This window comes from Thalassophryne amazonica, chromosome 8 (assembly GCF_902500255.1).
Source record: "Thalassophryne amazonica chromosome 8, fThaAma1.1, whole genome shotgun sequence".
Lineage (NCBI taxonomy): Eukaryota > Metazoa > Chordata > Actinopteri > Batrachoidiformes > Batrachoididae > Thalassophryne > Thalassophryne amazonica.
This window is the reverse complement of record NC_047110.1, coordinates 41,475,441-41,488,488: the sequence shown is the minus strand read 5'-3', so window position 1 is coordinate 41,488,488 and position 13,048 is coordinate 41,475,441. Positions and strand designations below refer to the sequence as shown.

Below are 13,048 nucleotides of genomic sequence, written 5' to 3'. Positions count from 1 at the left end.
AGTTCTTACATTTTTCAAAAAGTATTCAGATACAATGACTTCAGATATCAAACTAGAAGGATTCCATCCTATAAAATAGGATGACAGATTCTGACTGTGTTGCAGGATCTAAAATTAGTAGATCAACATTAATGTTATGAATAAATGTTTCACTTAAGTTCAGAGATATGCCATATAACTGAATTTATTCATTCATTTGAGACATAAGGAAATTATGCATACTTCAGTGAATCTACTGCATGTAAGGCAAAACTCAAACACATTGCATTATTTATGTGTGTGTGCAGCTAATAGTTATTTTGATCACTGGATCATTTACAGCTGTCACAACAACTAATCAGCTAATCATCATTATAGTTACTAATATTTTACAACCCCGATTCCAATGAAGTTGGGATGTTGTGTAAAATGTAAATAAAAACAGAATACAATGATTTGAAAATGCTTTTCAACCTATATTCATTTGAATACACCACAAAGACAAGATATTTAATGTTCAAACTGATAAACTTTATTGTTTTTGTGCAAATATTTGCTCATTTTGAAATGGATGCCTGCAACACGTTTCAAAAAAGCTGGGACAGTGGTATGTTTACCACTGTATTACATCACCTTTCCTTCTAACAGCACTCAATAAGCGTTTGGGAACTGAGGACACTAATAGTTGAAACTTTGTAAGTGGAATTCTTTCCCATTCTTGCTTGATGTATGACTGCAGTTGTTCAACAGTCCGGGGTCTCTGTTGTCGTATTTTGCGCTTCATAATGCGCCACACAGTTTCAGTGGGCGACAGGTCTGGACTGCAGGCAGGCCAGTCTAGTACCCGCACTCTTTTACTATGAAGCTACACTGTTCTAACACATGCAGAATGTGGCTTGACATTGTCTTGCTGAAATAATGAGGGATGTCCCTGAAAAAGACGTTGCTTGGATGGCAGCATGTGTTGCTCCAAAACCTGGATGTACCTTTCAGCATTGATGGTGCCATCACAGATGTGTAAGTTGCCCATGCCATGGGCACTAACACACCCCCATACCATCACAGATGCTGGGTTTTGAACTTTGCACTGGTAACAATCTGGATGGTCTTTTTCCTCTTTTGTCCAGAGGACATGACGTCCATGATTTCCAAAAGCTATTTGAAATGTGGACTTATCAGACCACAGCACACTTTTCCACTTTGCGTCTGTCCATTTCAAATGAACTCAGGCCCAGAGAAGGTGGCGGCGTTTCTGGATGTTGTTGATGTATTGCTTTTACTTTGCAAGGTAGAGTTTTAACTTGCACTTGTAGATGTAGCGACAAACTGTGTTAACTAACAATGGTTTTCAGAAGTGTTCCTGAGCCCATGCGGTAAGATCCTTTACACAATGATGTCGGTTTTTAATGCAGTGCCGCCAGAGGGATCGAAGGTCCTGGCATTCAGTGTTGGTTTTTGTCCTTGCCGCTTAGGTGTAGAAAGTTCTCCATATTCTCTGAATCTTCTGATTATATTATGGACTGTAGATAATGGAATCCCTAAATTTCTTGCAATTGAACGTTGACAAACATTGTTCTTAAACTGTTGGGACTATTTTTTTCACGCAGTTGTTCACAAAGTGGTGATCCTCGCCCCATCTTTACTTGTGAACTGCTAAGCCTTTTGGGGATGCTCCTTTTAAACCCAATCATGATACTCACCTGTTTCCAAACAGGTGTTCTTTGAGCATTCATCAACTTTCCCCGTCTTTTGTTGCCCCGTCCCAACTTTTTTAAAATGTGCTGTAGGTATTCATGTCAAAATGAGCAAATATTTGCACAAAAACAATCTATCAGTTTGAACATTAAATATCTTGTCTTTGTGGTGTATTCAGTTGAATATAGGTTGAAGACGATTTGTAAATCATTATATTCTGTTTTTATTTACATTTCACACAACGTCCCAACTTCATTGGAATTGGTGGTGTAATTCTGTATGCAACTGTGCAGAATGTACGTATGGGGCTAGCATACTGTGCGCTAGCTCTGACGTACCTTTCATGCAAAATCACATCCAAAGTTCAGGTCGACATTGTCATTTGCATGAACAATTTAATGATATGTCATTGTAAAAGATTGCAGATGCACAAAGCTAACAGTAACCCAGTGTTTTAAAATGTCATCCTAGCTAACTAACCGGCATAACTTTAGCTAGTTACAGTAGGTCTTTGTGATCCACTTTTACTTTTGGAGCTGCCAGTGGCCACCAGGGTGTTTTCTTTTCAGAGGCTCTAAGGAAGTTGTGCTCTGCTGGTGCACTAACTCTGCCTTGCATATGTTACACCTCAGTAATTTTAGGTTGTAGCAAGGAAGAAGTGAGGGCTGGTATGAAGAGGATGAAGAATGGAAAGGCAGTTGGTCCAGATGACATTCAAGTGGAGGCATGGAAATGTCTAGGAGAGATGGTAAATGGACTGCATTTATATAGCGCTTTTCCATCTGTATCAGACGCTCAAAGCGCTTTATAATTATGCCTCACATTTACCCCGATGTCAGAGTGCTGCCATACAAGGCGCTCACTACACACCGGGAGCAATAGGGGATTAAAGGCCTTGCCCAAGGGCCCTTAGTGATTTTCCAGTCAGGTGGGGATTTGAACCCATGATCTTCTGGACTCAAGGCCAACACCTTAACCACTAGACCATCACCTCCCCCAAAGATGGCAGTAGAGTTTCTAACCAGATTGTTTAATAAAATCTTGGAAAGTGAGAGGATGCCTGAGGAGTGGAGACGAAGTGTGCTGGTTCCTATTTTCAAGAACAAGGGTGATGTGCAGAGCTGCAGTAACTACAGAGGCATAAAGCTGATCAGCCACAGCATGAAGTTATGGGAAAGAGTAGTAGAAGCTAGGCTTAGAAAACAGGTGAAGATCTGTGAGCAGCAATATGGTTTCATGCCGAGAAAGAGCACTACAGATGCAATGTTTGCTTTGAGAATACTGTTGGAAAAGTACAGAGAAGGACAGAAAGAGTTACATTGTGTGTTTGTGGACTGGAAAAAGCTTATGATAGGGTGCCAAGAGAAGAGTTGTGGTATTGTATGAGGAAGTCTGGAGTGGCAGAGAAATATGTTAGGGTAGTGCAGGACATGTACAAGAATAGTGTGACAGCGGTGAGATGCGCAGTGGGAATGACAGACTCATTCAAGGTGGAGGTGGGATTACACCAAGGATCAGCTCTGAGTCCTTTCTTGTTTGCAGTGGTGATGGACAGGTTGATGGATGAGATCAGACCGGAGTCCCCATGGACTATGATGTTTGCAGATGACATTGTGATCTGTAGTGAGAGTAGAGAGCAAGTTGAGTCTAGTCTGGAGAAGTGGAGATATCAATCAATCAATCAATCAATTTTTTTATATAGCGCCAAATCACAACAAACAGTTGCCCCAAGGCGCTTTATATTGTAAGGCAAGGCCATACAATAATTATGTAAAACCCCAACGGTCAAAACGACCCCCTGTGAGCAAGCACTTGGCTACAGTGGGAAGGAAAAACTCCCTTTTAACAGGAACAAACCTCCAGCAGAACCAGGCTCAGGGAGGGGCAGTCTTCTGCTGGGACTGGTTGGGGCTGAGGAGAGAACCAGGAAAAAGACATGCTGTGGAGGGGAGCAGAGATCGATCACTAATGATTAAATGCAGAGTGGTGCATACAGAGCAAAAAGAGAAAGAAACAGTGCATCATGGGAACCCCCCAGCAGTCTACGTCTATAGCAGCATAACTGAGGGATGGTTCAGGGTCACCTGATCCAGCCCTAACTATAAGCTTTAGCAAAAAGGAAAGTTTTAAGCCTAATCTTAAAAGTAGAGAGGGTGTCTGTCTCCCTGATCTGAATTGGGAGCTGGTTCCACAGGAGAGGAGCCTGAAAGCTGAAGGCTCTGCCTCCCATTCTACTCTTACAAACCCTAGGAACTACAAGTAAGCCTGCAGTCTGAGAGCGAAGCGCTCTATTGGGGTGATATGGTACTACGAGGTCCCTAAGATAAGATGGGACCTGATTATTCAAAACCTTATAAGTAAGAAGAAGAATTTTAAATTCTATTCTAGAATTAACAGGAAGCCAATGAAGAGAGGCCAATATGGGTGAGATATGCTCTCTCCTTCTAGTCCCCGTCAGTACTCTAGCTGCAGCATTTTGAATTAACTGAAGGCTTTTTAGGGAACTTTTAGGACAACCTGATAATAATGAATTACAATAGTCCAGCCTAGAGGAAATAAATGCATGAATTAGTTTTTCAGCATCACTCTGAGACAAGACCTTTCTGATTTTAGAGATATTGCGTAAATGCAAAAAAGCAGTCCTACATATTTGTTTAATATGCGCTTTGAATGACATATCCTGATCAAAAATGACTCCAAGATTTCTCACAGTATTACTAGAGGTCAGGGTAATGCCATCCAGAGTAAGGATCTGGTTAGACACCATGTTTCTAAGATTTGTGGGGCCAAGTACAATAACTTCAGTTTTATCTGAGTTTAAAAACAGGAAATTATGTCTTTATGTCTGTAAGACAATCCTGCAGTTTAGCTAATTGGTGTGTGTCCTCTGGCTTCATGGATAGATAAAGCTGGGTATCATCTGCGTAACAATGAAAATTTAAGCAATACCGTCTAATAATACTGCCTAAGGGAAGCATGTATAAAGTGAATAAAATTGGTCCTAGCACAGAACCTTGTGGAACTCCATAATTAACTTTAGTCTGTGAAGAAGATTCCCCATTTACATGAACAAATTGTAATCTATTAGACAAGTATGATTCAAACCACCGCAGCGCAGTGCCTTTAATACCTATGGCATGCTCTAATCTCTGTAATAAAATTTTATGGTCAACAGTATCAAAAGCAGCACTGAGGTCTAACAGAACAAGCACAGAGATGAGTCCACTGTCCGAGGCCATAAGAAGATCATTTGTAACCTTCACTAATGCTGTTTCTGTACTATGATGAATTCTAAAACCTGACTGAAACTCTTCAAATAGACCATTCCTCTGCAGATGATCAGTTAGCTGTTTTACAACTACCCTTTCAAGAATTTTTGAGAGAAAAGGAAGGTTGGAGATTGGCCTATAATTAGCTAAGATAGCTGGGTCAAGTGATGGCTTTTTAAGTAATGGTTTAATTACTGCCACCTTAAAAGCCTGTGGTACATAGCCAACTAACAAAGATAGATTGATCATATTTAAGATTGAAGCATTAAATAATGGTAGGGCTTCCTTGAGCAGCCTGGTAGGAATGGGGTCTAATAAACATGTTGATGGTTTGGATGAAGTAACTAATGAAAATAACTCAGACAGAACAATCGGAGAGAAAGAGTCTAACCAAATACCGGCATCACTGAAAGCAGCCAAAGATAACGATACGTCTTTGGGATGGTTATGAGTAATTTTTTCTCTAATAGTTAAAATTTTGTTAGCAAAGAAAGTCATGAAGTCATTACTAGTTAAAGTTAATGGAATACTCAGCTCAATAGAGCTCTGACTCTTTGTCAGCCTGGCTACAGTGCTGAAAAGAAACCTGGGGTTGTTCTTATTTTCTTCAATTAGTGATGAGTAGAAAGATGTCCTAGCTTTACGGAGGGCTTTTTTATAGAGCAACAAACTCTTTTTCCAGGCTAAGTGAAGATCTTCTAAATTAGTGAGACGCCATTTCCTCTCCAACTTACGGGTTATCTGCTTTAAGCTACGAGTTTGTGAGTTATACCACGGAGTCAGGCACTTCTGATTTAAAGCTCTCTTTTTTAGAGGAGCTACAACATCCAAAGTTGTCTTCAATGAGGATGTAAAACTATTGACGAGATATGCTTTGGAGAGAAGGGGAATGAAAGTCAGTAGAAGCAAGGCTGAGTACATGTGTGTGAATGAGAGGGAGCCCAGTGGAATAGTGCAGTTACAAGGCGCAGAAGTGGTGAAAGTAGATTAGTTTAAATATTTGGGGTCAACTGTTCAAAGTAATGGAGAGTGTGGTAGAGAGGTGAAGAAGAGAGTGCAGGCAGGGTGGAGTGGGTGGAGAAAGGTGGCAGGAGTGATTTGTGACTGAAGAATATCAGCAAGAGTGAAGGGGAAAGTTTACAAAACAGTAGTGAGACCAGCTATGTTTTATGGTTTAGAGACGGTGACACTAACAAAAAGACAGGAGGCAGAGCTGGAGGTGGCAGAGCTGAAGATGTTGAGATTCTCTTTGGGAGTGACAAGAATGGACAAGATTAGGAATGAACATATCGGAGGGACAGTTCAGGTGGGACGGTTTGGAGACAAAGTCAGAGAGGCGAGATTGAGATGGTTTGGACATGTGAAGAGGAGGGACCCAGGGTATATAGGGAGAAGGATGCTGAGGATGGAGCCACCAGGCAGGAGGAGAAGAGGGAGACCAAAGACGAGGTTCATGGATGTGCTGAGAGAGGACATGCAGGTGGTTGGTGTGACAGAGGAAGATACAGAGGACAGGGTGAGATGGAAACAATTGATCTGCTGTGGCGACCCCTAACGGGAACAGCCGAAAGACAAAGAAGAAGAAGTCTTGTAAAATATTCCCACTTTGTTTTATAGATCGACACGGTTTCACCTCTGACATTTTCTTTAGGTTTTTTTACAATAAGCTGTTTTTTCTGACTTGTTAAAAATCCCACGAGTTCAAATGACTATTCAACAATGAAACTTCTTCACAGTTATTCTTATTCTCAGTAATGTTTACTACCTGTTTGAGACCGTGTGTGTGTGTGTGTGTGTGTGTGTGTGTGTGTGTGTGTGTGTGTGTGTGTGTGTGTGTGTGTGTGTGTGTGTGTGTGTGTGTGTGTGTGTGCGTGCGTTGAAAATTCTTGTGACAATAAAACCTCAATAATACAGCAGTAGAGGATCTTGAAATGAAGATGAAGTGATTTTTTTTTTTCTTTTGGTCCGAATGATCACAATAACTGATTAACAAATTATGGTAAACATTCCATACACTGTTTCTTACATGGGCATGCAAAAGATTCAGGTCTGGGCTCTGGCTGGGCCACTCAAGGACATTCAGAGAGTTGTCCTGAAGCCACTCCTTTGATATCTTGGCTGTGTGCTTAGGGTCATTGTCCTGCTGAAAGATGATCTGTCGCCCCAGTCTGAGGTCAAGATCTCACTGGAGTAGGTCTCTGTACATTGCTGCATTCATCTTTCCCTCAATCCCGACTAGTCTCCCAGTTCCTGCCAATGAAAAACATCCCAACAGCAAGATGCTGCCACCACCATACTTCACTGTAGGGATGTTAATGGCTAGGTGATGGGTGGTGCCAGGTTTCCTCCAAACATGATGCCTGGCATTCACACTAAAGTCTCATCAGACCAGAGAATTTTGTTTCTCATGGTCTCAGAGTCCTTTAGGTGCCTTTTGGTAAACTTCAGTTTGGCTGCCATGTGCCTTTTATGAAGGAGTGGCTTCCGTCTGGCCACTCTACCAGATTGGTGGATAGCTGCAGAGATGGTTGTCCTTCTGAAAGGTTCTTGTCTCTCCACAGAGGAATGCTGAAGCTCCAGCAGAGTGATCATTGGGTTCTTGGTCATCTCCCTGCTGAGTAAAGCCCTTCTCCCCCAATCACTCCGTTTAAACGGGCGTCCAGGTCTATGAAGAGTCCTGGTGGATCTCACCTTCTTCTATTTACAGATAATGGAGGTCACAATGCTCATTGGGACCTTCAAAGCAGCATAAACTTTTCTGTACCTTCCTCAGATTGGTGCTTTGAAAAAAAAATCCTGTCTCTGAGGTCTACAGACAGTTCCTTTGACATCATGCTTGGTTTGTGCTCTGAGATGCACTGTCAACTGTGGGACCTTAGATGTAGACAGGTGTGTGCCTTTCCAAATCAGGTCCAATCTCCTGAATTTACCCTAGGTGGATTCGAATTAAGCTGTAGAAACATCTCAAGGATGATCAGTGGAAACAGGATGCGCCTGAGCTTAACTTTGAACTTCATGGCAAACGCTATGAATACTTATGCATATGTGATTTCTTAGTTGGTTTTTTTTTTAAATAAATTTACAAAAATCTCAAAAAACCTTTTTTCACATTGTCATTATGGGGTAGTGTGCGTAGAATTTTGAGGTAAAAAATGAATTGAAAAATTAATGTAAAACTGCAGCACTGGATACTTTCTGGATGCACTGTAAACTTCATACTTATCAATGTATAACAAAAACCTCCTACTTCTTTGTGTTTATCGGTGAATTGCAAACCAGCTTTAGAGGTGTATACCACCACCTACTGTATCAGAGTGGGTAAAATACAGAATTTGAACCAGTAAAATGAAAAATAAAATAATCAAAATGTGCAATATATATCTTAACACAACACAATCTTACAGCACTTTTAAAAGACTGAACAAAAGCAGTCTGTGAGTGCTTTTTTTTCTTTATAGCCTAAAACCACTGATTCCATTGGTCTGCTTACATTTTTTTTCATGAAAACATAAAATTTTGTGACTATTTTTCACCCGGAGTACCTCTGCTAGTCGAGTTAATTTGCCCTGTGATTGCTGTTTTGAATGGGCGCATGTGCGGTCACTGCAGTGCAGATTTATCACTGACACACACCAGTATACTTTACATGTAGTCAATGAAAACACTCGCTGTCTTGTTCACATTTAATACTTCATTTGTAATTGTTGTTGAATACATTGTGCTATACAGAAACTACCTTTTAGACCATGTTGAAGTTAAGTGGCCATTGTGAACCTGACATAATGTCGGTGTTTTTTATTTGTTTGCACCTCACTCACAGATGATATAAGAAAGACTATTTACATAATTACATGACCTCTTTTATTGCACTGTGTATTCAGGTAGGTGACAGAGTGTGTGAATCCTCTGATTGTGGTTTTTCTTTCTGTCTGTCAGTTAGCACAGCACCCCAGCTCAAACCGGTGAGTACAACAGATGTGAGTATGAAATGAGACACACACACACACACACACACACACACACACACACACACACACACACACACACACACACACACACACACACACACACACACACACACACACACACACACACACACACACTCCCCTTGCAGTGTTTCAGACATGTGGTCATGTGACAGCTAGATGTATGAAAGTTCAGAGGGAGCCAATACATTTGTAGTGGATGGCCCACCGTGCTGTGCACAGACATTGATTGTTTTGTCCAGATGACAGGATTCTTGAATAGAATATTAAATTCATCAGATGTCACACTGTCCTAGTTTCTACATCTTCAACATTAGCAAAATGCCCCGCCCACCTGTATGTAATGTATAAAGCATGGTGATAGAATTTGAATTAAATTAATGCCCACAGTGGTTGAAGACTCCACACTATGCACAAAGGAACTTATTCTGGTTACGCCTCTACAATGGCCTTATTCAGAGTTGTGTTATTTGTATGGTATGTAGAGCTGCAATGATTATTTGATTAATTAGTTATTAATCAGTTGTTAAATGAATCAGCTATTTTGATTAACTTAAATCCAAATTCTCTGATTTTTAGTTTCTTAAAAGAGAAAACATTTTTTATTTGACTTGTTTCTTTACTCCTCTCCAGCAGTATACTGAATAGCTGAGTTGTGGAGAAAACAACACATGAAGGCATTATCTTGGACAAAGGAAAACTGACATTAGGGGTATCATGGTACACAGGAATGGTAAATGGTCAATGGACTGCATTTATATAGCACTTTTCACTCAAAGTGCTTTACAGATAATGCCTCACATTCACCCCGATGTGAGGCTGCTGCCACACAAAGCACTCACTACACAACGGGAGCAACTAGGGGATTAAGGACCTTGCCCAACAGCCCTTAGTGATTTTCCAGTCAGGCTTGGATTTGAACCGAGGATCTTCTGGTCTCAAGCCCGTTAACCACTAGACCATCACCTCCCCTAGTCAGGGTTCAGTTCACACCTCGGTTTAGACATCACGGTTCAGTGCGAGTTCAGTTTTCAAAAATTCTTCAAATCTTTACACAGTAGCTGAAATCTTTGAGTAGCAGGGAGCTGTCGTCAGACACTTTAGCACTGTGAGACAAAATAAACTTTTTTCATGAACAGACGTTCAAGAATTGAATTATATCTCTCGTCCTTTGTGTTGACATGAATTTATTCAGCAGTGAGTTGTATTTTGTTTTTTGTTTGTATGTCGCGTGACATGTTGAGCCAGACCGCATTCAATAATTTGCGCATTTTAAGTTTATTTGATTTTTACACAAATGACCACATCTCATAAAAATAAAACCTCACTCTGTACAGTGTCGCTATTCGGCGAACATCTCATCCAGAAAATGTTACACTAGTTCATATCAAATATCTGCTTTTGTCATAAGTTGGTGGAGTTGTCTGTCTAAAATTGAATGATCTAACTCAGAGGTGGCCAAGTTCGGTCCTCGAGAGCCACATTCCTGACACGTTGTCTCCCTGCTCAACACACCTGAATCCAATGAAAGGCTCATTAAAGGTCTGCTAACGAGTCTTTCATTGGATTCAGGTGTGTTGGAGCAGGGAGACAACTAAGAGTGTCAGGAATGTGGCTCTCGAGGACCGAACTTGGCCACCTCTGATCTAACTGATCACATCTGGGGACAGTGATTCAACATGAATATGGATCAGTACACTTGCTTTCAGGTTCATATTTTGAAAGAAAAAGGTAAATTAACCAGTTCAATTTTTGTTTCCATAAAACCTAAAAAACATGCTGACATTTGTTTGTAATAATTAAGAAGCAATGCTTTCCCAAAACTCTGCTGCTTTTATGCATTGGGTGGGGGGGGGGTCTGCCCGCCCGAGCACTATTTTTGGCATCAAAACAGGGCCGTAGCACCCGAACCATAATAGCTGGTGCACATGTGATGGCAGATTTCAAATCTGTGGATGTTTTTGCCCTAGAAAACATCTCCAGATCATTTTCAATGACCTTACCTTGATGAAATACGGACAACAAATTCAGTGCTCAGTGACAATGCATTGAATGTCATACATGGAAGCTGGACGGATTCATACTCGCTCGGCGAAAACGCCATCTGGTGGAAATTGGCGGTATATCACAGATTGGCGGTCCTAATTAACTGCAAAATGTGGGCAATTCAGGGGATTTGTGAAAAAGACATGATGTGCATCTGTAACTACAGAGGATATGGGAAGATCGAGAGCGTAGTTGTGTGAGGTGAACAGATCCAGAGAACACTGAGGACAAAAAAATGGGACCTCCACGTTTAGTATATGGATATATAAATTTGCAAAAATCTATTAAAAAAACCCTTTTTTTCCACATTGTCATTATGGAGTATGGTTTTGTGTGTGTGTGTATGTGTATGTATGTCTGTATACATACATATACACATACATATATGTATGTATTTGAGCTGTCAAAGTTATTCCGTTGACACAAATTCCTTTTCAGGCCACTAACTTTTAATGCGCGATTAACACGCTCACCTTCTCCGACCCTCTGCCTGTGCAGCAATGTGTGGATCATAAAGCAGAAACAAGCCACCTTGAGCAAAAATGTTCGATCAAGGTTTTGGTGTCTTTTTTTTTTTCTTTTTTTTTTTATCTCTATCGGATTAATTAAACCCAAGTCAACAAATAAATGCATGCACGTTGTCTGCTTTGGTATAAACCCAGTGGCTGCTCTTCAAACAGTGTGCGTCTTGCTGTTTTTCAGAAGCATGGAGCAGTCATGGGCTCAAGAGCTGCATGATGAAAGTTTAAAAACACACATCGCTTCAAATACACACCAAGTCTGTTTCTGGTTATATTACTTTCCTCCTGGCCAATCACCTAGCTGTTTCCACAAAAAAGTCACATAATAAGTTAGAATACGTTTTTCCTCACGTTATCAGTTTAACTCCTATTACACAGACAGCACAGGCACTGTCCCACACAGAGGTGTCAAAAGAGCCCTGCCTCCCTTGTTAAAGGTCCACTTTTGAAAACATCTTTTTACAAATAACAATAATATTTGGAATAATGCAAATTAATATATTTTTAACCAATAAAACATCATTCAGTCGTTATTAATCTGACTTTAGTAGTTTTACTTCTACTTGTACAATTCTGTACAAAGTAGAATTGATGAGAAAAAAAATAATCCGTTTATTTAAAAAAAAGTGTGATTACAAATATTAAGAAGCATTTTGGATTGAAGATAATAAAATGTGTGATGAATTTGTGGTTAATCACAAATTAACTATCATGCAGTCAATCATGATTACATTTTTTACTTGGCTGACAGCACAATATATATATATGAGAGAGAGAGATATGCAGGATCACTTTTTGTAATTTTCCTCAAGATGACAAAGGAATGGACTTTGGAGATGTTGGACTCTGTTATTTTGTATGTCCCAGTCAAAGAAGGGCAATGAAATTAAAACTGTGACAACACGTACTGTAGATAGCTGTGCTTGTAAAACATTTTGTGTACCTCGTAACATGCTTGCGTTGTTAGCTTGCCCTGACATCAATGTTTGTGTCTTTTGCTTTTTTCTCAGGTGGGGAAGATCTCAAAGAATAAGAAGAAGAAGCTGAAGAAGAAACAGAAGAGGCAGGCAGAGCTGCTGGAGAAACGGATGCTGGAGATTGAGGCCCTGGAGAGAGAGGCAGAACAACGTGAGGAGAAAGTCAAAGAAGCAGGAGACAAAGAAGCAGATGAACATGACTGTCTGTCACCTGCGGTGCCTCAACCGCCGCCTCTGGCCTCCACTGTGGCTCTGGGAGAAAGTGAGGAGGAAGATGAAGATGAGGAGGAATTGGAAGATGAGGAGGAGGAAGAAGGGGGAGAGACAGCGAGGCCCATCAGACTAACCAATCACACATGTGAGTCATATTGGTGTTCCCCAGGTGGTGTGTTGTGGCTTTAATATAAGTTTATTAAAACTAAGACGTAAGTGTTCACCTCCATAATCACAGATAAAGCTTACAGTAGTGTTCAGAATAATAGTAGTGCTATGTGACTAAAAAGATTAATCCAGGTTTTGAGTATATTTCTTATTGTTACATGGGAAACAAGGTACCAGTAGATTCAGTAGATTCT

At 40.5% G+C, this 13,048-nt stretch overlaps 1 protein-coding gene across 5 annotated transcripts in view; it reads left to right on the top strand.

Moving 5' to 3' along the window:
- Positions 1 to 13,048, top strand: part of srpk2 (SRSF protein kinase 2) — a 261,158-nt gene that overhangs the window by 207,748 nt on the left and 40,362 nt on the right. For 3 of the 5 annotated variants that reach the window (XM_034176048.1, XM_034176050.1, XM_034176051.1), the window contains 2 exons: positions 8,880 to 8,920; positions 12,507 to 12,831. In XM_034176048.1, coding sequence (XP_034031939.1) covers positions 8,880 to 8,920; positions 12,507 to 12,831 — 366 coding nt within the window. The remainder of the gene's footprint in view (positions 1 to 8,879; positions 8,921 to 12,506; positions 12,832 to 13,048) is intronic. The other 2 variants (XM_034176049.1, XM_034176052.1) reach the window with 1 other exon arrangement.